The sequence below is a fragment of the Stegostoma tigrinum genome, chromosome 18 (genome assembly GCF_030684315.1).
Source record: "Stegostoma tigrinum isolate sSteTig4 chromosome 18, sSteTig4.hap1, whole genome shotgun sequence".
NCBI lineage: Eukaryota > Metazoa > Chordata > Chondrichthyes > Orectolobiformes > Stegostomatidae > Stegostoma > Stegostoma tigrinum.
The window spans coordinates 18,508,439-18,536,400 of record NC_081371.1 but is presented as its reverse complement, the minus strand read 5'-3'; the positions used below and the strand labels follow the sequence as shown (position 1 = coordinate 18,536,400).

Sequence of the window (27,962 nt, the reverse complement as noted above, 5' to 3'; positions counted from 1 at the left end):
ATGCTGGAGAATCCAAGATAATAAAATGTGAGGCTGGATGAACACAGCAGGCCAAGCAGCATCTCAGGAGCACAAAAGCTGACGTTTCGGGCCTAGACCCTTCATCAGAGAGGGGGACGGGTTGAGGATTCTGGAATAAATAGGGAGAGAGGGGGAGGCGGACCGAAGATGGAGAGAAAAGGAGATAGGTGGAGAGGAGAGTATAGGTGGGGAGATAGGGAGGGGATAGGTCAGTCCAGGGAAGACGGACAGGTCAAGGAGGTGGGATGAGGTTAGTAGGTAGGAGATGGAGGTGCGGCTTGGGGTGGGAGGAAGTGATGGGTGAGAGGAAGAACAGGTTAGGGAAGCAGAGACAGGTTGGACTAGTTTTGGGATGCAGTGGGTGGAGGGGAAGAGCTGGGCTGGTTGTGTGGTGCAGTGGGGGGAGGGGACGAACTGGGCTGGTTTTGGGATGCAGTGAGGGAAGGGGAGATTTTGAAGCTGGTGAAGTCCACATTGATACCATTCGGCTGCAGGGTTCCCAAGCGGAATATGAGTTGCTGTTCCTGCAACCTTCGGGTGGCATCATTGTGGCACTGCAGGAGGCCCATGATGGACATGCCCTCCAACCCCACCTCACCCGGCACCTTCCCCTGCAACCGCAGGAAATGCTACACTTGCCCTCAGACCTCCTCCCTCACCCCTATCCCAGGCCCCAAGATGACTTTCCATATTAAGCAGAGGTTTACCTGCACATCTGCCGGTATACCGTATCCATTGCACCCGGTGTGGCTTCCTCTATATTGGGGAACCAAGCGGAGGCTTGGGGACCGCTTTGCAGAACACCTCCACTTGGTTTGCAATAAACAACTGCACCTCCCAGTCGCTAACCATTTCCACTCCCCCTCCCATTCTTTAGATGACATGTCCATCATGGGCCTCCTGCAGTGCCACAATGACGCCACCCGAAGGTTGCAGGAACAGCAACTCATATTCCGCTTGGGAACCCTGCAGCCGAATGGTATCAATGTGGACTTCACCAGCTTCAAAATCTCCCCTTCCCTCACTGCATCCCAAAACCAGCCCAGTTCGTCCCCTCCCCCCACTGCACCACACAACCAGCCCGGCTCTTCCCCTCCACCCACTGCATCCCAAACCCAGTCCAACCTGTCTCTGCTTCCCTAACCTGTTCTTCCTCTCACCCATCCCTTTCTCCCACCCCAAGCCGCACCTCCATCTCCTACCTACTAACCTCATCCCACCTCCTTGACCTGTCCGTCTTCCCTGGACTGACCTATCCCCTCTCTACCTCCCCACGTATACTCTCCTCTCCACCTAGCTTCTTTTCTCTCCATCTTCGGTCCGCCTCCCCCTCTCTCCCTATTTATTCCAGAACCCTCACCCCATCCCCCTCTCTGATGAAGGGTCTAGGCCCAATACGTCAGCTTTTGTGCTCCTGAGATGCTGCTGGGCCTGCTGTGTTTATCCAGCCTCACATTTTATTAACCTGTATACAATGTTCAGTTTTTATCTCCTTATCTAAGGAAGGATATACTTATCATGGAGGGACTTCAATGGAGATTAATGTGTGGGAAGACAGTTTGCCCTATGAGAAGAGACTGAGTAAACTGTGTCCGTATTCTCTAGGGTTTCAAAACATGAGCGCTGATCTCATTGAAACTTGTAAATTTATTACAGAGCTTGATAAGGTGAATATAGACAGAATGTTTCCCTTCTGGTGACTCTAGAACCAAGGGACATAATTTCAGGACAAGGGATACGCTACTCAAGATTGAGGTGAGGAAGAATTTTTCCACTTAGAGGGAGGTGAATTTCTGGTGAGAACTCAATCACTGAGCATGTTCAAGGCGGAAATCAATAGATTTTTGGAGACTAATGACATTAAAGCACTGGAGATGGTGCATTAAGTTTCTTGAGGAGATGAATGGTTACGAATGGCAGTGCAGGCTTAATGGTCAGAATAGCCTACTCTTGTTTCTATGTTATGGTTAGTATGTTTTTTTAAAGTTGCAAAATGGTATGATATACCGTTAAACTACACTACCTTCTCTACCAATCTACTAGTGTTTCCCCATGACACTTTAAGCACAGTCAGTTGGGTGGATTTCTTTTCATCATAATACACATATGGAGTGCTCCCATAATTGGAGTTACATAGTCTGTAAAATCACCCGGGCTCCATGGCTTTAATTTCAGTGTCACAGGATTGAAGTCTGCCAAGGTACTCAAAGGTCCATGTGTACTTATGCATAATATACTTGGATGACATTGAATCAGTTCAGGATTTAGGCAGCATACACAAAATGATTGGTGTGTTATGCCACAACTTGGCATCAGGGTAGAATCTCATCTGTAGGACCAAGGACCAGACATGAGCTGATAATCTTTGATGGTATTCTATTGAGGGACTACTGAAATATGAAATGTCCCACCTTTACTGGAGATGCTAAACCCATGTCCCGTTTGTTTATTTCATATGAATGGTGACAAACCGAAATCAAATAAAATTTCCAAGTCTCTGACCAGTATATTTTCTTAATGTACAAACAGATCAACTGCCGCTATTGCTGTTAATTGTGGAAGCTCTCTGTGCAAAATGCAATGTGTCACTGGATCTCAAGTTTATTCTGTGCAAGTTCTTAGAGATTTGAAAATAAGTTACATAAATGGAAGCCTTCTTTTGCCATTTTTTAAAAATTAATTTGGTGTTGAAGAAAACATAACCGTCAGCCAAATAAAATTAAAGTCTATGAGCTTAGGTAAACATTCCAGGTACTTATTATTTCAAGAATTCCACTATAACCAACATTATTATGTTAGATGTTCTTCCTCTCTAGGTATAGTTCACTCCTGAGATTTTTTGTGCCCAGGTGACATTCATTCAGCCTGATTTTCATTGCAGAGTCTCTATTTTTTGATTGAATCCTTAATCAATATGATTAAAACTTATGAAGCATAACACATGTAGCACCTCCTAAAAAAAAGTAACAAGGATGCACAAAAAGAGAAACAAGGTTTCTGTCTCCACGATATTTATTGGAAACAATTACACATTACACTGCTGCATGTTGCCTTTTAAGAAATAATTTAAAAAGATATATTGCCTTCTTTCATCTCTGAAGCTTTTCAGGAGCCTTTTCACCATTCTACGAGCAGGAATGGGCAGCCTGGACATTAAAACACACCAATATGCTGTTTGTTGTCAGTCCTCATTCACTCATATAAAGGAGACAGCTTTTGTTTCAGATTCATATATTCACTACTGGTTTCCCTTTTCAACCTTTGGTAGGACTAATTTCATACTCGGTCACACACGGAAAAAGCCAGTTTGAAAGGTGGGAACTAAGATTGTCTGATTTACAATATAAATGCACAGGAATACAGGGATTTGTTTTTTTTCTTATTACAAATGAACAATTCAGTTACAACTTTTTAAAATATAAGTCAAATCCAAGGGAAAGAAATCCATTAGTAGTGTACAGATCAGAATTAATACACTAAGTTCAAAGGAGCAATGTATACCATTTAATACCATTTCTAAAATCTACTTGACAACAAAACATTTACACTTTTCAAATTACAAATCCAGCATCAGAGAGGAACACTTTATGAAGCTGAATATGAAAGCTGTGGAAGTATAAGAATCCCTTACAAACCAGCCCATTCAATCAATCTGCAATTCTCTGCCATGTATGTTATACAATCTTACCAATGGGGGGAGAAAATCTTCTTGGGATGGTTAAACAAGGAACTGCTTTTCAAGTATTGAGCGCATGAATTGATGTGACTTTACTGGCAATGCAAAAAAAAGGCACAAAATAGGCATTGTACAAATACTTTATTTTTAAAAACTCCATTATCCTAATTATATTTCCGTCGGCAGGAACTTCTGTGCTGGAATAGAAAGCATAGGCAATTAAATTCTGTAATGGTATTGGGAATCGACCTAAATCATTCATGAGGTGAAATCTAACTAAAAATGTTTAAAAAAAAACTGTTTTTAAATCTTATAATTTGGGACAGAATGTCAATTAAAGTACGATTCAAATTTAAGGGATGGCTATATCACCCAAGTAGCTTCGATCAGCTGAAGTTACAGTCCCATGTAGAAACCACTAAAGACTGCAAGGTAACCATTAGAAGATTGATGCTTATAGTTTGTCTTTCAAATACTAACAGTACTTTTAAAATATGAAGGCGCATTAGGGAATAATACCCACTGCCCTGAGAATCACAGCACACAATAAGGTGTAATCCATATACCAACTCATCTCTGATTGTACATTAAAACACATGATTTTACATCCAACAACTGCAACATTTGACTGCAGATTGTTAGTTAATATTGTTGTATAACAATCCCCCACAAAAAAATCACAAGTCTCCAAACCCAACACAACAATTCCAAAAATGCTGCCTGTGGTTGAAGGTATTCAGCAGTCTCCTTTTATGAATTATTGTTAGGGTCAGTTGTTGGGAGATAGTCTTAACATCTGAGAGTTAGGAGACTCTTGTGGTGATGGTTGTTTTCCCTCTTGGGTGGAATCGCATCTCTGTACCCAAAAGGGAAATGGATGTTGTTCATGAGTGCAGGCCACTTTACTTCTAATCATTTGACATTGCAGTGAATGTGTTACTTTCACAGCTTAATTATCTGTGAACATTTGTCCTTATTTGTAACTTATCTCTAACACTATATTAAATATAGCACATTTATAAAGTCACTCTTTAGGTAATAAATTTCCTGTTTCTGCCCTAGAGACTATAAAAGCATTTAGACAGGGAAAAGTTTTAAAATCTCTGATTTGGACTCTTAGAAGGCTCTCATTTTGTAATACCAAAAGTCAAAATGGAGAATTTAATTGGTTTGTTCATGTAGTTGGTTATGTGCTTCACCCAGTGGCCTGCAAGTCGGGGCAAAGGGCATAGATCAGAGAAGGAACACACAGACCTGTACGTTTCCAAGTCATGGCCACTGTCAAGATCCAGATGTCTTCATACTAACAGTGGCAGAAACATTTTAAAAAGTGATTGGCTTCTCTTGATCTTACGGAAAATGAAAACCATGGGATTCTAAGGCCAAGAAACAAATATAATCTTTACTATGTAAAGTAAAGCTATACAATTTTACTGGAGTTATGGTTCCAGCAAGATAAAATTATGATGTGGAAAAGCTATGTCACATTGATCTACAAAAATTTTATTTTGGTAGAATTGTCATTTCTTGTTCCTAAACAAAGTGGCATTCTCACAAATTAAATGTAAAAGGTTAAGTAATCTTGAATGAGATGGCAAGATTTAAATATTTATAGAAATATTTGGTAACCCAATGAAAACATTCAAATTGGAAGCTTATGTTATTTTAAATAAGGCTCAGATTTAAGAAAAGACTATAGCAACACAAAATTGCACAAATTGCATCATGGTGGTATGCTCCACAGTCAATAAGTTGTCAACAAGCCAAAATGTAGGATGAAATTATTTTACATCACCAGTTTTGGTGTGTGACATAGCTGTTGGTGTTTATGATGCTGTTTTCATAAGGCTGCAATGCATACATTATATAATCCATTGGCTGTGTTTTACATACTGGGACTTGACAGGTAGTCCTAAAGCAACAGCAAGCAAGGGCACAACTATCTAGAAAAGCACAGCATTAATACCGTATCGTTATGTAGGAGGAAGAACACTTGTTTACACAAACTTGCCACTGACAGTGAACAGAGAGTTTGTTTTTAAACAATCACATGAGAAACAGTTAGACAAGGCTTAGGTTTAGTCTTGGAATTCGGAAGAACATCATGTGTGCTTGTTGAGACAAGAGCATAAATCTACAAGGCACAAGCTAAAATAACAGAAACAGCATAATGTCCTAAATCAGGACTGGATGGGAGTTCACCATTAAACAACACATTTAAAATGTGGTAAAATTGCTGAAGAAATAGTTCTAGAGTAGTTGATGTTTCTTTGTTCTACAACATGATCACCTTGTCCAGTGGAAAATTGAGAAATATATTTGCCTTGTGTGTATGACCTTGCCAACCCTGAGAACTTAGATATAAATATAATGGTAATATAAAGGTTATAATGTCAACAGCATTGATATTTTAAACTCAAGCTATTCTATTAGATAAGAAATGGCGGGGGGGGGGGGGGAGGGGGGAGGAGAGGCAGAGAAAGAAGCTAAATGTATGCAGTTGCTTTTAATCCACTCTCAGTAAGTATGTACTTTCAATTAGAGCTCTTGAGCTAGCTGCTCAAATAAATATGGGATAGAAAATGATGAGGATAAATGACCAAATAAAGATTCTAATTTAGTTTTGGATCAGAATATAATTAAAAATCACATTTATTTAATTCAAAGATCCCAATAATTCTTAAAATTTAATTGTACAATGAAATATTTTGGAAGAATATTTGAATGGCCATTGTTATCTCTAGGATTTTGAAGTCCTTTGTCCCTCAGATTTCAAATTCAGTATTTCAAATATATGTTGGATTCAGTCAAAGTGAAAAGAAACTGATGCAGAAATGGTGTTTTGCCCTTAATGCCTTTTCGTGTGCTTTTACGTATGACAAAGAAATACATTTTCCTCTGTGACTTACGTTACCAGACAGGAAAATGAACTTTAAAGTTTTCTCTAATATGCTGGTGACATCAAGTGACAGAACATTAATATTGCACTAACATTTTTAACATTGTCAGATTGGCTGTTTAACCCAATTCGCTACTTTGTGGCGTCCAGCTTCTTAGCCACATATAATATATTTAACATTCCAGCTGGACATCATGGAAAACTTTATATTTCTTAACATATCTTAATGGAACTTAAATATAAAAATAGATATTGCAAACAGTTTTAACTTTAGTTGCAACCAGTTTGCTCTTTACATACACAGTAACATAACTTATTGTGCGTAGATTTTGAACTTTGGTCAAATTCAATCAGTGGTTGTCCAGTCCAATTGAGGATATCCTCACAGCAATGTTTTAACTTTGACTGAGAATCAACTACAATAAATATATTTTCATATTTCCTTTCACTCATGGGCAAGAAAAGAAACTGCAAAGTATCCCACACGGTATTTAAAATTGTGGTCAATTATAATGGTAACATACTACAACTTGAGGGCAAGGAATGTACAACTGTAGTGACAACCTTCATTTTTTAGTGTTTTAATATATGATAAAAATAGGTGCACTCTGTCAGCAGAAAGTACCATCTTTTTAAAAATGCAAAACTTGAAAAACCAAAGGTAACAGAGCATGCGTTCTTGTCAAAATTACGACTCTGAAGAGGACAGAAATGTTCTCTTGTCAGAGCAACAGAACAGTCATCAATTTATTGCTCAAGCGATTCTAAGGTTGATCTCACTTTAACTGTCTCAGGGCTGCATAAAACTTAGTATAACTATTGCAGTCAAAACCTGCTTAAAATCATGGCCTGGCAGAGTGACAACACATCTTTGTGCCTGATGGCAATGAATAGTAGTCTTTTTTGGGTGTCATTGACAAAACTAGCAGTTATGGTCCATCCCAATTGCCCTCAAGAAGGCGGTAGGACGTTGCTTCCATGTGGTGTAGGTACACCCACAGTGCTGATGGGGAGGCAGTTCCAGGCCTTTGACCCAAAAGTGGAGAGCAGACTGGAGCTGACTTTCCAAGTGGACACCACAATTGATCAAAGCAGTTTTCCTACCTTAGTTCATGACAGCTTTTATATATTTGAGAAACATTATTTTCTTCATAGGTTTGATGCTTGTTGCTTTAATCACAGAAAGCGATATGTTACAGTTTATGCTATAAAAAGCTATCAATACTTTCTCAAAAAAGTATTACCAGAAAACTCATGTTAAATTGTCAGTGCGATAACTTAATACTGAATGACACATGCATTTCGATACAGTACATAGCCCTCTGTTTTACTGTTATTCTTCAAACAGACGGATATTATGTATTCCATTGCCTCATGATAGCTGAGCTGAGAACAACACTTCATCAAAGCAAACTGATGGAATGAAGTCGTTTTCATGGCAAACATAAGGTCACGCAGCACAAAGGATTTTTTGTATTGTGTATACACTATAAACAGTGGTTTTTTAAAATTCATTCATGGGATGTGAACATCACTGGCTAGATCAGCATTTATTACCCATCCCTAATTGTCCAGAGGGCAGTTAAGAATGTCTGTGGATCTGGACTCACGTAGGCCAGTCCAAGTAAAGGTGTAGATGTCCTTCCCTAAAGGACATTAGTGAACCAAATGGGTTTCATGGTTGTCATTAGACTCTTAATTCCAGATGTTTATTGAATTCAAATTCCACCATCTGCCATGGTGGGATTTGAATCCAGATCCCCAGAATATTACCTGGGTCTCTGGATTAATAGTCGAGCAATAATACCACTAAACCACCTCCACATACTTCTCTAATATTCCTAGAATTGTGTTGACAGAAATAGGGAATGACAAAATGGTGCCAATTTATAGAAATAAAAAAATCAATTAATTACAATACTGCAATATGATTGGGCATGAAGCATACAACTAATGAACCCAGTCAGACACAAAGCTGGCAGCAAAGTGATTGACAGATTTTGTTGCCATCCTTGTAATAACAAGAAAATCAAACCTCTAACAATGGAAACATTTGGTTTCTTCCACTAAATGGAAAGAGAATTGATAATAACAAGAATAAAGGGCAAAGGTGAACATAAATCCATGTGTTCCCATCATTATCTGTACATACATTATCATAAATGCCCCTAACATTTGTTCTCTGATTCATACTGACATCCCTGCAGTCTCTTATTAATGTTGATCCACTATAGTCTGCTTGAATAGCATGGGAAGAGACTCACCACACTTTCTTTCCATGGTTAGCTTCCATTTATTTCAAGGATTGGCTTTAATTTTTCTGAAGCAGTGACTCCATATACTAAAGGGATTCTTGGATGGATTCACCAAGATGTAAAAGTTATAATACAATCAAGACTTCATACTCAAAGGTAGATGTTCCAAGCCCTTGCATCTGATTTAGAAAACTGCTTGTAGCCAATTTAATCACTGTCGTCCTTGTTGACCAGTATTCTGTAAATATTATGGAAAATATACTGTCTTGATTTTTGCACAACAAAAGCACCAATTTAATGATACTGTGGCCCAGATGCTTCAAGGTCTTATGATAATAACAATGATAGTAATAGTCTTAAAAAATGTGGCATATCAAGCAATTTTCAGTTCCATTTAGCACCAGCCCCCAACATTAAATACTCTATTACTCTATTTTATGAAAAAAGGTACAAATCAAATTGGCATCCATTAACAAGTTAAATGCAGTAACATATCAACAAATAAAAATGCAGAGACACACCTCTAGCAGGACCACAAATAGTCATGAATGACTAACACTCAGTTCACAATTGTCAGCTTCACCACTGCACGATTACAGTGGCACATTCCGGCCATAGTAGCACTGTAGCCTAAGAATGCTAATTGTGCCAAAATCCATTTTTTTAAACAATCATAACATCTTCAAATAATAAATTATTGTCCTAAGAAAGATCATCCAATAAATTTTAAAAAAAACAAACATATAAGTGCACCATATATTGAAGCATTGGTTTGGACTTAAACTTTCAAAGTAAATGTATCACCACATGCTACCAAAGTTGCTGAAACACACATTGAAATCAATTGTTGTGGCTGATCACAGATGCTAAGTGACTGATGTTGATCAGATGTAGACTAATTCCATTAGTCCATTTTTCTGTCCCCTTTTCTCACTCTCCCACTTACGTTTCAGAGGCAAAACCAAGCAACTGTAAGCTATCCTATTTCACAGAAGTTGGTTAGTTTTCATACTTCAAAGTAATAGACTGTAGGAGGGGAGAATAAGCTGCAAAAGAAGTCTTTCAAACAGGTGATTCTCTGTGCTTCATGTGTCTTGTTTCTCAATATTATCTCCTTTGCTCCCACTATCCAGAGGAATCGGGCTCAGCAATGAAGCAACAGAGTAGAAAACTCAGGACTTTCCCAGTGATGCATTAGTACCAGAGGCATCCTGATTCATTCTCCAGAGGATGACATCCCGTGGCATGACTAGGAATGGGGAGGAGGCTTAGAAAGACATCTGAGAGGAACACATTTTGATCTGGAATGTGAGTGCTCTTCCTGGAGAGCTATATTAGGACTGCAAATTCAAAAAGAAGCAGTAAGAAATATGTGTACCAAGAAGGAAAAGTGGCACTGTAGAAAATAAACAATCCAAACATAATAAATACTGAGCTTCTTAATCAACAGTAAATTATTTTCATGTTTCAATGTTTTTTTCCCTTCTTCTCAACAAGGCATTTGTCATAGTTTTAACCTAATCCATCTGGCAAGAAACTGACAAGATTGGTTCTCTGGTTTACATGTTGCATTAGCAGAAACAAAAACCAAGCAGAGTGTAAGAATGGGCACTTGACCTGGTCCCATCAGTTTCCACCAGGTGGGTAAGGTTAAAATGAAATTCCAGTGATCCATTCCTGACCCCAGTTTCAAGGATCATGAGTGGCCATCCTTCAGTATGTAAGGCAGTGATCCTTCTTCATAAACGAGCCAAGGTACTGAATGCTAGCAAGCTGTTACAACATAAGGTACATCATAACCAAGATAAACACTGTCTTCTTCCACAATCCAATTCCTAGCAACTGTCACTGGACTGCAAACAGGAGCAGAAAGACCAGAATAATGCTGCCTTGATAGTCCTGAAGAATTCACACTAATCATTGTGGCCATGTTGGCACAGGTTTGCTAACTTACCACAGGATGTAGCTTGAACCTCCAGCCTAGTTCAAATGGCTCAGTTCATCACATAGTTAATCAACCAAGCCATTTGGAAGTCATGTTATTGCACATTTACTTCTTAATGTACATGCACTAACATTTTCACAGTTGTTAATATTTCAAACTGAATATCCCAACTCATCAACATATTTTCGGTGATGACTAACATTGCAAACAATAGAATGAATGAAGGCTCATAATTACTGTTACATCATATTTTCAAACCAGTGCGATATCAATTATTTGGTTATGGGATTTAGATAATAGTTATGAATCACCTGAGTTCACTATGATTATGTAAGTCATCAACTAGTTACTGCTGAGTAATTGCTTATGGGTATTTTCTCAGCTTTAAGAGAAAGTACTGCCGAAGAGGAGTTGAGTAAGTTTCAGTTTTGTATCTATCGATTGATCTATTTTTGCAATAACTAAAGTAAATTCATCACGGTGATAATATTATTGTATCAGTTGTAATACATTAAACCAATGTCTCATGAGGTAGTGGAATATGGAATTCAGAATTTTCTTCCTTTCTCCTCCTCTACCACCACTGTACCTAATCATTAAGGTATTGGGACTCTAAATGTGTTGTAGCTTGTTGGACAAATTGTTACTGTACTGAGAGATTGGGAGCATCTTATTGAAACTCATTGTCAGTGCTGCTGTGCTGAATATATTCCAAAGTCGTCTCTTCAACGTTTGTGGGAAATGAAATATTTGGCTGACCATATGTGGATTGATATGAATTTGGCAACATTCAAGGGAAGATTGTATTTTTTGTATGCAGTACTGAAGAGAGAGACGGTGGCTTACAAATATGGTGCAAAGTGCATTATGACATTGCAATCATCTGCAATCTGTGCATCATGTGGTAGGGTAGCTCAGTGGTTAGCACTGCTACCTCACAGCGCCAGGGGACCAGGGTTAGATTCTACCCTCGGGCAACTGTGTGTGTGGAGTTTGCACATTCTCCCCATGTCTGTGTGGGTTTGCTCTGGTTTCCTCCCACAGTCCAAAGATGTGCAGGCAGGTGACTGATGCTAAAGTGTTGCCGTCTAGACTATATTTAATTTTGGCACCATAGCCAATATCACTTTCAATGACTTGACAATCTACGTGTTGTCAACAAATTAATTACCATCCGTACCACATTCTCTTCTATATCATTTATATATGTCATGAATAATAAGGGACACTTGGGACACTAAGGGATCCTTGTGGTATGCCTGTGGATACTGGGCTCCAGTCAATCAAACAGCCTTCTATCACCACCCTCTGTCTGCTACCACCAAGCCAATTTTGTTTTCCACTTGCCAAATTACCCTGGATCCCATGTGCTTTTTCCAACTTTATCAACCTGTCATGGGATCTTTTCAAAGGCTTTGAACAAATGTTGTGTGATCCTCCCCCGTTGAAGTGGATTTGGATTTATCTGGCAGGAAGGAACATGACAGAAGCTCCAACGAAAGGTCTAAAGCCACAGTATATCTGGCAGGATCTCCTTGGCCACAGGAAATAGGCAATTCATGATCTTGCAGTGATTTTCCTCCCAAATCCATAGGCACAGTGCATGGGGCTTGATAGAAGTAAATATCTGTTAGCTTTGATGATCACAGATGGAATACTGTTGGTGCCCCAAGCATCTGATTGCTATTGCTACTCCTCTCTCAATGCTACAGATTCACAGATAACTGGTTAATTGTAATGGAAACAAAGAAGATAGGAGCAGGATTAGGCCATTGTGACTAGAAAAGTTGATGAGGGTCGAGCTGTGGATGTGGTGTATATGGACTTCAGTAAGGCATTTGATAAGGTTCCCCATGGTAGGCTCATTCAGAAGGTCAGGAGGAATGGGATACAAGGGAACTTAGCTGCTTGGATACAGAATTGGCTGGCCAACAGAAGACAGCGAGTGGTAGTAGAAGGAAAATATTCTGCCTGGAAGTCAGTGGTGAGTGGAGTTCCACAGGGCTCTGTCCTTGGGCCTCTACTGTTTGTAATTTCTATTAATGACTTGGATGAGGGGATTGAAGGATGGGTCAGCAAGTTTGCGGACGACACAAAGGTCGGAGGTGTCGTTGACAGTGTAGAGGGCTGTTGTAGGCTGCAGCGGGACATTGACAGGATGCAGAGATGGGCTGAGAGGTGGCAGATGGAGTTCAACCTGGATAAATGCGAGGTGATGCATTCTGGAAGGTCGAATTTGAAAGCTGAGTACAGGATTAAGGATAGGATTCTTGGCAGTGTGGAGGAACAGAGGGATCTTGGTGTGCAGATACATAGATCCCTTAAAATGGCCACCCAAGTGGACAGGGTTGTTAAGAAAGCATATGGTGTTTTGGCTTTCATTAACAGGGGGATTGAGTTTAAGAGTCGTGAGATCTTGTTGCAGCTCTATAAAACTTTGGTTAGACCGCACTTGGAATACTGCGTCCAGTTCTGGGCGCCCTATTATAGGAAAGATGTGGATGCTTTGGAGAGGGTTCAGAGGAGGTTTACCAGGATGCTGCCTGGACTGGAGGGCTTATCTTATGAAGAGAGGTTGACTGAGCTCGGTCTCTTTTCATTGGAGAAAAGGAGGAGGAGAGGGGACCTAATTGAGGTATACAAGATAATGAGAGGCATAGATAGAGTTGATAGCCACAGACTATTTCCCAGGGCAGAAATGGCTAGCACGAGGGGTCATAGTTTTAAGCTGGTTGGTGGAAAGTATAGAGGGGATGTCAGAGGCAGGTTCTTTACGCAGAGAGTTGTGAGAGCATGGAATGCGTTGCCAGCAGCAGTTGTGGAAGCAAGGTCATTGGGGTCATTTAAGAGACTGCTGGACATGTATATGGTCACAGAAATTTGAGGGTGCATACATGAGGATCAATGGTCGGCACAACATTGTGGGCTGAAGGGCCTGTTCTGTGCTGTACTGTTCTATGTTCTATGTTCTAAAATACATGAAATTGGATTTGATTTTGGCATGTAACCAAGTGCTTGCTGATAGTACAACTCCAAGAAATTTCAATCTGCCCTTCCCCATATCCCTCCATCTTTATTCCTTACAATTTGTAGTAAACCACACAAAGTTTAGATACATTTTAGAATGACACTTTTGCTGCATGCAGAAAGGAAACAAATGTTTTAAGTTTATGATATTTTTTATAAGTAAATTAAATGGTTGGTAATTAAAGTTTATAATTCAGTTAAATACAACTGTAAAATAAATCAAAGCATAAATGATCAGATGTTAAAATGAACAGTGAAAATTGTAAGTCGATGCATGTAGTTTCAGTCAGAGGCATGGAGATGCACATTATGGGTATTACAATGACATTGGGACAGTACGTGCCGTCAAAATAACAACAAAGGTAATGTTCCATTTCAGAAAGCTATGTGGTGAAGAATGGAACTGATTTCTAATCTTTAAGCACTCCACATAAATTATTATTTACGGATATATATGGAACAAGCATGCATCTTCAAACCCAAGCAAGGTATCAGGTATTTTAGGCCCCTTCCAAACCAACAACAGCACAAGTAAATTCCCAGTTCGTGCTCTGAATCTGGGGATTTTTGGGCAATTACAACCTACATTTTTTCTAGTGTTTGTGATTGTTTTAAGTTCTTCCTTCTCTTTGCCATTTTATTTTATACTATCGTTGCAATGCTATTTGTGTCTTCTATTGTGTAGATGAATGCAAAATACTCATTAAAAATCTCTGCCATGTCCTCCTTTTATTAATTTGCCGGTCCCACTCTCTAAAGGACCTTTGCTTAGTGTAGCTATTCTTTTCCTTTTCATATATTTATGAATCATTTTATTGGCTACTTTATATTTTTTGCTAATTCTTCTTTCATGCCCCAATTTCTTTCCTTTTCAAAAATCATTCTTTGCTAGTTTCTAAATTTTTTCAAATCATCTAGCCTAGCACTATTCTTTGTAGTATTGCGCACCTTTTCTTTCAGTGCGATATCTTCGTTAGCTTCTGTTAACCACTAACTCCATCCATCTGGTAAAGTTTTTATTTCTTTCATGGAACATCTATTTGTTGAAAGTTATAAAAATCTCCATAAATGTTTTCCATTGTTTCTCTCACATCTTACTTTTTCATTTATTAACTACTGCATAACTATCATTGAGGGGCCAGTAAACTACTCTTACCAGTTACTCCTTTCCTTTGCTTTATCTTATCTCCATTCAGAATGATTCTACATCTTAATCTGATCCAACATAATTTCTCACAACTGTACTGATTTCATCATTTATTAAAGCAGGCAACCCATTTTGTTCCTTTCCGCCTGTCCTTCCAAAATGTCAAATACCCTTGAATGATCAGTTTCCAGCCTTGTTCAACTTGCAACCAATGTCTCTGTAATGGCCACTAAATTATACTTATTTATTTCTAGTTTAGTTTAAATTTGTCATTTTGTTATGAATGCCCTCACTGTTCATACTCCCCAGCAGAACCTCTTTCTACTTGTGTCATTGTTACCCATTTGGACCATGACAACTGGATCCTTCCCTCCAAGTTGCTCTCCATCCCAAAGAAAACCTCTAACCTTGGCACCGGGCAACCTTTAGCACTCATGCTCTCGGCTGTAAAGGCAGTACTTATTCCCATAACTATACTGTCCCCTATTACAACAACGTTTGCCTCAGCTCCCTCACCTAAATGGCCTCTACACCATACATCCTGTTCAGTTTGTTTATCCAGTCTGTAGCCCCTGCTTTCAACCATAAAAATCAATTGGACAGTTGCAAAGATTAAGAGTCCTTTCTTGCAACCTCTGGTCCCAATACTAGCCTCACTCACAGTCACTGTGTCCAAATCTGAAGTACCTAATTAAGTTATATACCTCCTCAAATAACTTTTTTTACCAGATAACTTCTACAATCCTAACTGCATCAGTGTCTGAGGCTCAAAATCCAGCTAATCAATCTGGAGCTCAAAATCTTTATGATGCTAACATTTCCTCTACATGTTGTTGTCCTACATCACGCAGGTGTCCACCAGCTCCCATATATTACTATTAATACACATCACCTGCTCTGCAACTTTTCTGACAGTATAATTTCACAAATTGGGTTTAGAAAAAGCAATAATTATCTGGAGCTGCATCAAGAAATTTAACAAATTAAGCTTTAAATTTAATGTAATAATTATGGCTCCTTGTACCAGTTTAAACTAATGTTTCCATTTAAAGAGACAGAAAAAAAAATTAAACTTCATTAATTACTCATCGACTTGTTCATCTAATTAATGTTTCCAGCTTCAGCTTTTGTATCCCATTGCTGGTCTTTGGCCTCTTCTCTTGGATTGCTAGCATTTTTCGCAAAAATTCAGAACAACAGTTCCCCTCTCATGTCACCAAAGTACCTCACTTATCAAATTCAGAAGCTCGCATTTTGTCTCAAATTATTACTTTCCTACTTGCTTACCTCTGCTGAAACCATCATTTTTTTTCCCCTCCCCATTCTCTGCAGCTGAAACTTTCTACAGACACTAAGAGAAAGGCATCAGCTTGCAGACAATGACAACTTGAAAAGTTAAGCCAGGACATGTGTGGCAGCTGACTGAAGGACTGCCTTTTTTCCCTTACTTGGAGGGAAGCAACTGGTCTGCTGCTTTATCATTTGCCTTAGTTACCAACCCTTGTTATTTTTCAGTGAACATTTTTGGGATTGTGGGCATGGATTACACATGGATGCTTAAAATAGTGTTAACCCTCAATTTTTGTAATGTTTCAAATACAGCAGTGTGGGACTTGTATTCAGACCAATGAATAACAAGAGCTGAGCCCGTAGAAGCCATGCACCAATGACTGCAACATCTGAGTTGGAGGACTGAAAATGACGCTTTCTAAGTCATTAAAATATGACTGAATATGATTAAAATATAAAAATGAGAGGTTAGTTCACTTATTTGGGCTCTGTAAACAAAAACAACATTGATCTGCGAAACTGAAGGGATGTAATAGGGCTTCCATTCACAAAGATTTCTAATGACCATTTGAAATTATGGTTAAAGTTAGAACCCAAAATTAACACTTTTTTCCTCAAAAATACCAGAAAACCAGAAGCTAAGTATTTAATTTGCTCACTGTATTCCAACTGTAAAACATTGCCCAGTTTGTACAATTCAGTCAACTCTTCAGAAATTATACTCAAGATTACATCCTTCCACACAATAACAATAAGGCAATTTTCTATAGTAGTTACTACTGTATAATTTTCATCAAAAGATCAGGACACATTTCTTTCTTGGGTGAAAACATTGCTACTCTTATTTACATTTGTCCATCTATTCCTTATTAAAAATCATTTATATGTGTGTACTTCCTGTCCACAAGGAGTGTATCAATTTAATCCATTAGCCTAAATGTTCAGATTTGGCACCTGTACCAAGATAACCTTATATGGCATCACTATGGATTCAAAAATCACAGAATCTTTGTGAGAACCTTCTTCCAAGGCCTGCCAATTTCTGTTACTTGGTGTTGCTGAACCCCATGTAACGCCATATCATGGTAATTGTTTTCACTGCTCATTACAGTCCTGTCCAAGGAAGCTACCAGCTCTGCTAAACAATAGCGCTCCCAAAAACCCCGGGCATTTCTTTCATCCAAACAGTGTTGCTAAACCACAGGATCTGACCCAAATTGTCAGGAATACAGTTCTGCACTGGCCTAGAATTCAAGGATTTCCAAATTGCAGGACGATGCTTCAGTGCTGTCAAATTCCAGGGCATTCAAAGCCAGAAGGGTAAGGGCTTGTGGGAGGTTATCAGGGAATCAAAATGAACAACATATTCACTCAATCTACTCTTCATTAATCTACCTGCTGCAATTGTGTCTCTATGTCGGTGTTGGAAGGAGTTTCTACTTCACAATTCTTGCAAACACCAAGCTGTATCTTTGCACTTTAAATCTTCTCTTTTGTGGCATGTGGCACTAGCATTGTAATAGTGGGATAGATAAAAGGACAGACCTAGCACCTCTAAACTGGCCATAAGCACCTGAAGTCTTGTACAAACTCAAACCAGAATGAAAAGCTACATCTGGGATAAGGGTTCCCCTGTGCGCTGACCAATGAATTGCAATTTGCCAAACAATCAGGACCCTTTGTTTTTGCAGAAAAATTTGTTCCTGCTTTAGAAATTTTGGCTTTCTTGCATCTGTCCTGTAGAGTGCAAGGCCAAAAGCTCTTACAAGATGTCTCTTTTTTTCAGAAATACTCAAGTTCTGTACTACAAGAGAATTTTTGTATTGCTATTGAGAAGTACAACAAAGGCCAAATTCAGAATATCAACGACATACTTTTACTCACAGTTTAGCTAAAAAGTTAAATTATCCATTGAATTTTTCCAAGGGTGCATTAAACAAGAAATTGTGCTCATTTACATACATTAATGCACAGGGAACTGTCCTCCATAAGGAAAATGTTTAAACATTGCATCTTTTTGAATTAAACAAATGCATGGCAGACAATAGTTCCCCAATGCATTCGCCATGGCAATGTCTTGACTAATCAGATGAACTGTCAGCATCCTTTTCTTATGCAGCATAAATTGTTGCTCGCTTTGAAATTTGAGATTCTTGCATTTGTCCTAATTAGCATAAAATGAAAAGGTTCAACAATCTGAGATAGTAGGAACTGCAGATTCTGGAGAATCTGAGATAACAAGGTGTTGAGCTGTATGAACACAGCAGGCCCAGCAGCATCAGAGGAGCAGGAAAGCTAACATTTCGGGCCTAGACTCAGCAACTCAACAATCTGTCTCTTTTCTCAACAGTATGTAAGCTCTCTACTACCAGTTGTTAACTCACTTGTAAGCTCTCAGACCATTCTCTGAGGATATATAGCAACAGGTTGACACTTGATTCTTTAGCTTTCATTTAGCCAAGAGGAATAGCCTTATCCATCTCATTTCTAGCGACTATGTAGTACAAATTCTTGAAACGTCAACCACTGAGTTACATAGCCCTAGAGCTACTTCCTCAGCCCTGCTAAACCACATCTTTCCTAATCTTCACACGCTTGAACAACTTCAAGACTACCAAAAACTCCCAAAACCCCAATCTAAGCGGAAACATCTGCCTCAGTCATGACACCCCCAGACTCCTCCAGTGCTACTTGAAATATGACTTCCCCAACTATTGTGCTAAATGCCTACCTCTTAGCCAGTACATCTTTCTATAATCTTGACACATATTTTAGACCTTGAAAGGTTAAAAAATAACAATCAAACAAGGCTGCAGATTTTCAAGAGATAACAAGGCATAGAGCTAGATGAACACAGCAGGCTAAGCAGCATTAGAGGAGCAGGAAGGCTGACGTTTCGGGTCTGGACCCTTCTTCCGAAAAAGGGTCCAGACCTGAAACATCAGCCTTCCTGCTCCTCTGATGCTGCTTGATCTACCGTGTTCATTGAGCTCTGCACCTTGTTATCTCAGATTTTCCAGCATCAGCAATTCCTACTATTTCTGCAGATGTTCAAGGTTTTTTTTAATCAAAATGGAATAAGGTCACTATGCTTGATAGCTGAAACTGCTCTACAGATCTCATGAGAACATGAAATAAAACGTAACCTGATACATTCAACCACTGTAACTCAATGATGATATATTATAAATTAAATAAAATAAACAATCCTGTTACATCTGACTTACCATGAACAATCTGCTAGTACACTAAAATAAAAATATACATGCTAGATGGATCTTGCCTTTATTAAAGAAAAATAAAGCCCATTTTTCCTACTTAATTTGCTAAAGAAACATGTTAACTGCCAATCAGTAAACATGACAAAGGATGGGGCAATGTTACAAAGGTTGTTAATGATAGGAATGACATGGAATAGATATTTTATTCTCAGCATATTCTTACTAACATGTTAAGTAAGTCAGAATGTGGTGATTCTTTGTTGTCCAATACTGCATTGCTTGACACATTTCAATGTTTATGTAAACAGTAACATTGGCAATGAAACAAGATATTCATTATCACAACATAAAACCTAATATAACACTTCTTCACACTAATTTTTTGGTAAAAGATGTAAACAGACAGGAATATGCACAGATCCTGCTTGGCAGACATGGTCCAAGAGTACACTCTGAGAACGCACAAATCAAAACAGACAATAAATACATTAATTCAGCCACAATGATAAAAACATTGCATCAGGAGTGTGAGGATCTGAAGCTACACTATGACTCTGAGTAATGAACCACTTTCAGCAGTGAATCCCAACATGCAGTGAGGAGAGGAGAAAACAGATCGTCGCAATGCAGCAAAAATAAGATGGGGCACTGATGATGTGCATTTTATGGGTGATGCATGCTTTGGGCTGGTTCATAGGCAACTAATGTTTTACCTTTCAGTCTCTGAGTCACATCCTCTCTCTAGTTGTGAGTAGTGTGGCGATATGGAGGCAGCAGGCTGCTGACAATCTATAAAAAACTGACAAATTAGACAAATATACAGAGAGATGACACAGTAAAGAAGGTTAGTAAATTACAAGATGCACATGAGAAATTTAGTGAGGAGTTTCCCAAATTTCCTTCAACTGCACAGTTTAACCCATTCAAGTATGCCATATTTCTGACCCATTGTCGAGTTGAAATACTGTGAAACCAAGACTGTTTATGCTAACATCCTGGTCAGACCTCAGATCAACTCAGAGAGCCAATGAAATGAGAAACAAAATTATCAACCATCAACTTATATTGTTACGGTATTGGAGTTATGGTGAAATCTGACTTGTAGCAAAGGATTATGTTTCTATGGTGATTGAATGTCTGAATGATGGTGATCGTAGATGCAATGTGAAATTTTATTTTCTAAACACTGGTTTGAAATAATTTTACAACCAGCCTGACAACAAAAAGCTATTGCTGTCCTGCCAGATTAATGCCTTGTAGAATGCAGAATTAACAATTATAAAATTACTCTATGCAGGATGGGATATAATCACATCACCATTTGAATCATTGTGTTCTCAAGAGAAGAAATGTGCATGCAAATTTTACAAGATCCTGCAATAAAGGCATTGAAGCTTTGAAACTACAAATTTCTTCACTTAAGGGCAACCTTCAGGCCCAGCAGTTAAGCATTAGGTGTTGGCTGATCCCTTTTGGGAACAAAGCCCTATTAGACATCTGCTTGTCGTGGGTGAGGAATGATTGGGGCTCAGGTCTTTCAACTGCATTAAAAAAGCATGGGTCATTTTAAAATAAATTCTGCATTCCTAATGAGCTGTGTGCACAATTTGTCAACCACTTCTGAGCACTGGCAATACTAATCAACTTTTTTGTTCAAATGAAGAGTCAGTACCTGTTAGATAACAAATTAGATAGCAAAGTACTCACCAATGCATTATCATTCACACTTAGATTCACAAATGAAGAAATATGATCAATAAGGCTAAGTACTAAATTGCTGTCTACAACCACATTGACAGTCTTCTTTTCATTTCTCAGGAAAGAAGAAAAGAATATTTTATTGATTAATGTTAGAAGTTTTAATAGGGGTGCTAACAGCTGATAATCATTATGATATGAATCACTACTGATACAATGACATGAGAAAGTCAAACAGTTTAAGGGGTGAGGTAGTTTTGCAAAATTTTTTACACACTTCTAAATATTTTGGGATTTTGATTATCCACTGTCGGGAAGACTGCTGTCCTTCATAACCATTGTAGACAATTAAGATCACCAACATTACACATTGAAATAAAGATATGTAAAACACAAAAAGCATGAGCCCAATAATGCTTAGACAGAAGATGATGGAGACTGATGCTACAGGGCTGGACAATAAGATAACGTCTCGTGCAAGGTTTTAACCTATTAAAGCTTCATGGAATAATCCGAAATCAGATAACTCAAAAGCATATTATGCAAAATATACATAAAATGATCCACAAATCATCTTTAAAAAGTTGGAATCTTTTGAGAAAGAATTCCATAATATAAATATCCAACAATGCACCTGAGATGTGTGACTAAGACAATCACAGATTTGTTGTCTTCACACGGTAACCATCATAATTACAAAGTAAATCTTTACTGCAATAAAGTGAAAGTGTCTTTAATATGAACAGCAACCAGGTTCCCTTTGTGTTATTTTCCTGTTCTGCATAAAATTGGTGGAAAAAGAGGGGAATCTGAGAAAATCCTGGCACATATAACATTGTTTTATTTGATTTTGCCTTCCTGTGATAAGGTCATGCCCTTTTTAATTTGCTCATGGGATGTGGGCATTAATTGTTCATTTCTAATTCCCTTGCAGAAGGTGGTGATGAGCAGCCTTTGTGAACTTCTGCAGTCCATAAGAGTAGGTACACCCACAGAGCTGTCAAGGAGGACTCAGGATGTTGACGCAGTAAATGTGAAGGAACTGTGTGATATAGTTCCAACTCAGTATGGTTTTGACTTGAAGGGGAACTTGCAGAAGGTGGTGTTTCCATGGATATACTGTTTTTACCCTTCCAGGTGGTAGAAGCCTTGGTGGGTTGCTGCAGTGCATCTCGTAGATGATACACATTGTTACCATCTCCTCTTCTGACCTTATAATGGAGGGGACGTCATTGATGAAGTAGCTGAAAACGTTTGGGCTGAGGTCACAACCCTTGCAGTAATGACTCTGGGACTGAAATGATTAACCTCTAACAATGACACCATCTTCCTATGTAATGAGTCAGACTCCAACTAGTATAGAGTATTTCCCTTAATTCTTATTGACCTCAGTTTTGTTAGGGTTCCATGTGCATACTTTGTCAAATGTTGCCTTGATGACAAAAGCAGTCACCCTTACTTCTTCTGTGGAGACCAGCTTTTTTGTCCCTGTTTGGGCTAAGGCAATACTAAAGTAATGAGGTTAAAAGCTGAAAGTTGTAAGCAGATTCTAAATCAAGTACTATTTTACAGGTTATTGCTGGTCAAATAGCACTTGTCAGCACTGTTGATGACCTCTTCCATTACTTTGCTGAGGATTGCTAGATAAGTTTAGTTGGATTGGATTTGTCCCGCTTCTTGTAGACAGCACATACATAGGCTATTTTCTACATTGTTAGGGGAATGCCAGCATTTTATTTATATAAAGCAGCTTGGCTTGAATTCTGTTTAATTCTGGAGCTCATCTTCAGTATTCTTGCAGAATGTTATCAGGGTCCATAGGCCTTGTGGGATCCAGAGCTTTCAGATGTTCATGATAACATGTTGAGTGAATCAAATTGGCAGAAGGCTGTGATCTGTGATGCTGGGAATCTCAGGAGGAGGCAGCGATGGATCATCCACTTTGCACTTCTGTCTGAAGATTGTTGCAAATATTTCAGACTTGTGTTTTGCACTGATGTACCAGATTTCTTCAGCATTGAGGATGGGGACATTTGTGCAGCTTTTAGTGGTTATTTAATTGTAACTAACATTCATAACTGCATATGGCAAATCTGCAGAGCTTAGATCCAATCGACTAGCTCTGTCTGTCAAATGCTGTTTTTACTGTTTAGCATGCAAATAATCATATCTTGTAGCTTCATCTTTTTTTTCAGATATGCCTGGTGCTGCTCCTTACATGCCCTTCCGCTTCCTTCATTGAACCAGAGTGATTCCCCAATGTCATGGTAATGGTAGAATGGGGGTTACGCTGGGCCATGACATTACAGATGTGATTGAAAACAATCCACATGCTGCGGGTGGCCCACAGTGCCTTATGGATGCCCAGTTATGAGTTGCTAAATCTGTTCTAAATCATCCCATTTAAAACGGTGTAATGCCACACAACACGAGGGCGGGTATCCTCAATGTGAAGACAATTCCAATCCTGTATTTAAAATGCTCCAGCATACAAAATGGAAGACTTCACAGTGTAGGTTCTGCATCCACCAATAACCTATTAAATTGTGGAACATTTCCTCATAATAGCCTTGTTTAGCAACAGCATGCATTCCTACAACAGGCCATTGGAAAGTTGGTTCTATATTAGACTTTCAGGTAGGCTGACGCATCATAATTCATCTGGCAGGGTGTGAAACATAATATAGTTTTCAAGTCTGGACAGCAACAGATCATTAAAGCATTAGATGTGTAGCCAATATTAGAATGATGGTTTGGCTGAAATTACAGTCTGCCTTTAATGGAATGATCATTATTCCAGCTGTCAATGCTTTGGCACAAATTCCATTCATCCAAGCAAAATGGAGTCTCCACATCAGAGATAGAATCTGCAAGCTCTGATGATGCTTAATTTCATTTTTTTTAAAGGGATGGCCACACTTAAGTCAAACTAATGTTAAAGCAGTCTGACTTGTACCAATGCAAATTTTGGACCAATTTTACTGTAGTGATGAATTTTGAAGTAAAGCAGAGAGTGCAATGTTTGGTCAAATTTGATCCAAATCAAAAAACTGACACTCTTCAGTAGAAGATCTTCATTCTTGCCAGAATTACTTGGACAATGTATGTTTACTGAGTTACAGGCTGGGCTGCCAATATCTCTTACTGAAGCCTGTATTAGCCCAATGGTGTGTAGCCAAATCGTCTTCTGGTCTGGACTGACGAGCTGGCAACAGCACTACATATGGGAAAATTGGTGTCAAAGGGTCACCCGATTGAAGGAGTTGGCTTCCTCCTCTTTAATGAGGGCAGTTGGGTTTCCTTCCTCAAATTGAAGGGAAATGGTTAAAATAAAACTAGCTCACCGGCAGAGGCTCAAAAGAGAACATTAAGAACACTGCAATTATTCATATTGCCAACTGCCTATTTAAGTACAAGTTTATTAGGGCTGAATTGTTCAATGGCAAGAACAAGCTGTTCCTTAGCAAAAAAAAATTCCAGTCTACCATCAACAGAGCGCTAATAAAGTAATAAGGCTACTGTAGTAGTAAATAAATCTCAATATCCACATGGCAGTAATCATTCTAGTGATACATTTGAACAAAATGCTCTTCAAATTGCATTAAGGGCAAATAGAATCTGCAATAATTGTTGGCGCTATCCTCTCTTAAGTTCTACCTTTTGATCAGAACTCATAATTCAATGGATACTATTTTAGTGAAAGGGTGGCAATAGGCACTCAATAAGTGCTCTGCTAATAAAATGTAGCTCTTTAAAAAGCTGGCTTTAGTACATAGTTTTGATTGTAATTTATTATTACCAAAATTTGTCTGAGGCTCCTAAAAGAGATACCTTTAAGTTTAGTATCAGTAATTAGACATATTTTTATGCAGCCATATATGTGTACTCCACACACTGTGCTGAAGGGGTGGAGAGACTTGGCTGACACAGTTATAGGTTTCATAGAATTCCTACAATGTGGAAGCAAGCCCACTTACCCAACAAGTCCACACTAACCCTTGGAACATCCCACCCAGACCCATACGCCTATAACCCAACTAATCTACACATCCCTGAACACTACAGGCAATTTAGGATGGCCAATCCACCTAACCTGCATATCTCTGGCACAATAACAAAGTTGCTGGAAAAGCTCAGCAAGTCTGGCAGCATCTGTGAAAAAGAAAACAGAGTTAATGTTTTGGGTCTGGTGACCCTTCCTCAGAGCGGACATATCTTTGGACTGTGGGAGGAAACTGGAGCACCTGAAGGAAACCCACACAGACATGGGGAGAATGTGCAAACACAACACAGATAGTCACCTGAAGCTGGGTCCCTGGTGCTATGAGGCAACAGTGCTAACCACTAAGCCACTGTGCTGCCCTTAAGGGTGGCTAACGGCACGGCGGCTCAGTGGTTAGCACTGCAGCCTCACAGTGCCAGGGACCTGGGTTCGATTCCAGCCTCGTATGACTGTCTGTGTGGAGTTTGCACATTCTCCCTGTGTCTGTGTAGGTTTCCTCTGGGTGCTCCGGTTTCCTCGCACAGTCCAAAGATGTGCAGGCTAGGTGGATTGGCCATGCTAAATTGCCCGTAGTGTTCAGGAGTGTGGGGGTTATAGGGGGATGGGTCTGGGTGGGATGCTTCAAGGGGCGGTGTGGACTTGTTGGGCCAAAGGGCCTGTTTCCACACTGGAGGGAATCTAATCGAATCTAATCTAATGTATTTACATGACCACATAGCAATGTTCAAAATGTAATGAAACACAAAATATTCCTCTAGATTTTCCTTTTAGTTACTTTTTGTTCATCTTAATTTACCTTGCATTTATTCCTTCCTGCAGGCCAGCCAATGAATACTTTCCTTTCAGATTGGTGCAAACAAGCAATTAAGACTGAGGGAGGGAGAGACAGGGTCAGACACATCTGGCCTGAGGATCTGGGGGGACTGATTGAGGGAGTGTGTGGTGTGATGGCTGGCAGCCCGGCCTTACAGAACCAGCTCTGGTCACTCAGCTATGTCCAGGTAACAGTGCCCACAGCCAGAAGCTTGAGAGTTAAATGTTCCCTGTTCCCTGTTCCCTGGTCAGCATCTCTATCTCTATCTCTGGCTTGCTGCAGTGTTCAAGCTGGAAGAACAATATTTCATTTTCCGCTTGGGGACACTGCAGCCCTCTGGGTTCAATATCAAGTTCAATCACTTTAGGGCCTGAATTCCCCCACGTCCTAGCCCCCTACCCCAAACACATAGCCTGCCATGACACACTACACGATTGTTACTCACTAATAGTCCCCATTAACAGCTATTTACCCTCCTAGCTAGATCATTATCAACTCCTTTGTCTGTCCAACTGTTCTTCTCTCTCTTTGGGCTCTATCCTATGCGAAATTTTCCTAGCTACCATCAGTTCTGAGGAAGGATTACCAAACCCAAAAACGTTAACTCTGATTTTTCTTCACAAATGCCACCAGACCTGTTGAGCTATTCTGGCAATTTCTTTTTTTTTGCCTCTGATGGTTGAGTCTGTATCAGACATTGTGCTGAGCAGTGAGGGGCGCATCTTCAGTGACAAGGAGTTTGATGAGAGGGAGATGCTGGAGACGAGGCCCAAGAAAGATTTCTTCTCAAAATCCAAACAGCATTTGTCATCACTGATAAAATCCATCAGCTCCCTCTGCTGCCAGCAAAGTGTGAAGTGCCTGGAAAGCATAAGCAGCAGTACCAGGGCTGTGATGGTAATGTCTCCCCAAACCACTCCATCTGCATTCCATTTCTGGCTTAGTGAGACAAATGACAATCCATCCTTATCTAAGAAAATGATGCACAACAGGGCTCTTAGAGATGAGGTTGGCCAGGCGAATGTACCCCACATCAAAGGCTTGCACCAAAGAAAAGCGCGCTTTCCAGGTCGTCGCTCTGCATCAAAGGCAGTGACATCTACAATGAGGAGCTTGCCTGAAAACCACCCTCTGGTTTGTTGCCAGAATTGACACCCCATCCCATTCCTCCCAGGACATTGCAAGAAAGAGAGAGCCCTTTCCTTGGCCATCTTCCTTGAATGAGCCTGGGAGACATCCAGCAGCACAATGAGGTGGAGATCAAGCTGGTTCCCCCTGTCAGCAGAGTGGTTTACTCTTTCCAGCCAGAGAACTGCATTTATTCACTGGCGATGAAGTCTGGGACCTCCTACTCTTGGAATCCTTGCTGTCCCTTGCAAAGGGTGCTCCAGTCCTAACTGGAGGCAGTCAGAGAAAGGATGAAGTCAGAAGCATGCATGCCGCTGCTCCCATTATCTCCACTGCCGAGGCCACAAAAACATCCCAGGTGTGACTGCGAAGTTTAACGTTTTCCCCTTTGCAAGTGACAGCAAGGATTCCAAGAGTAGGAGGTCCCAGACTCCGTCACCAGTGAATAAATGCAGTTCTCTAGCTGGAAAGAGTAAAAGCAGTTGCTGGTTCATGAGGATGCAAATCACAAACCAAGGCTCCAGCTGGTCCCAGGCTGCATCTTGTGGTCCAGAATCACAGGCTGAGCCGAGGCTGATGGCAGACGGGGCGAGAACGGCAAGCTTGCTGCCAGCGCAGGACTCTACAGCACTGGCAGCATTGGCAAGTTCAGCCTGGCATGAACTCATGATGGTGGCTGTGCTGGTGCAGGTGAGATTGCACCAGAGGCTGGTAATTCTGTGTAACATTTGTGGTGGTGTGGTGAAGTGTGGTTGCAGCAGGGTCTTCAGTTTAGCAGCAGGGATTGGAGGCATCAAGGGTGATGCCCATGGCTGAGCTGGGAGAGGGAGCTGTTCGA

The 27,962-nt window shown here is 39.8% G+C and overlaps 1 protein-coding gene across 2 annotated transcripts in view; it reads right to left on the bottom strand.

The window, feature by feature from the left end:
* Positions 1–3,051: 3,051 nt before the first annotated feature.
* Positions 3,052–27,962, bottom strand: part of LOC125460931 (protein bicaudal D homolog 1-like) — a 249,135-nt gene continuing 224,224 nt past the window's right edge. The window contains exons 8-9 of one of the 2 annotated variants that reach the window (XM_059652369.1): positions 20,195–20,280; positions 3,052–10,191 (exon numbers count right to left, since the gene is read on the bottom strand). In XM_059652369.1, the coding sequence (XP_059508352.1) occupies positions 10,101–10,191; positions 20,195–20,280 (177 nt within the window). In that variant the 3' untranslated portion in view covers positions 3,052–10,100. The remainder of the gene's footprint in view (positions 10,192–20,194; positions 20,281–27,962) is intronic. The other variant, XM_059652370.1, reaches the window with a different exon arrangement.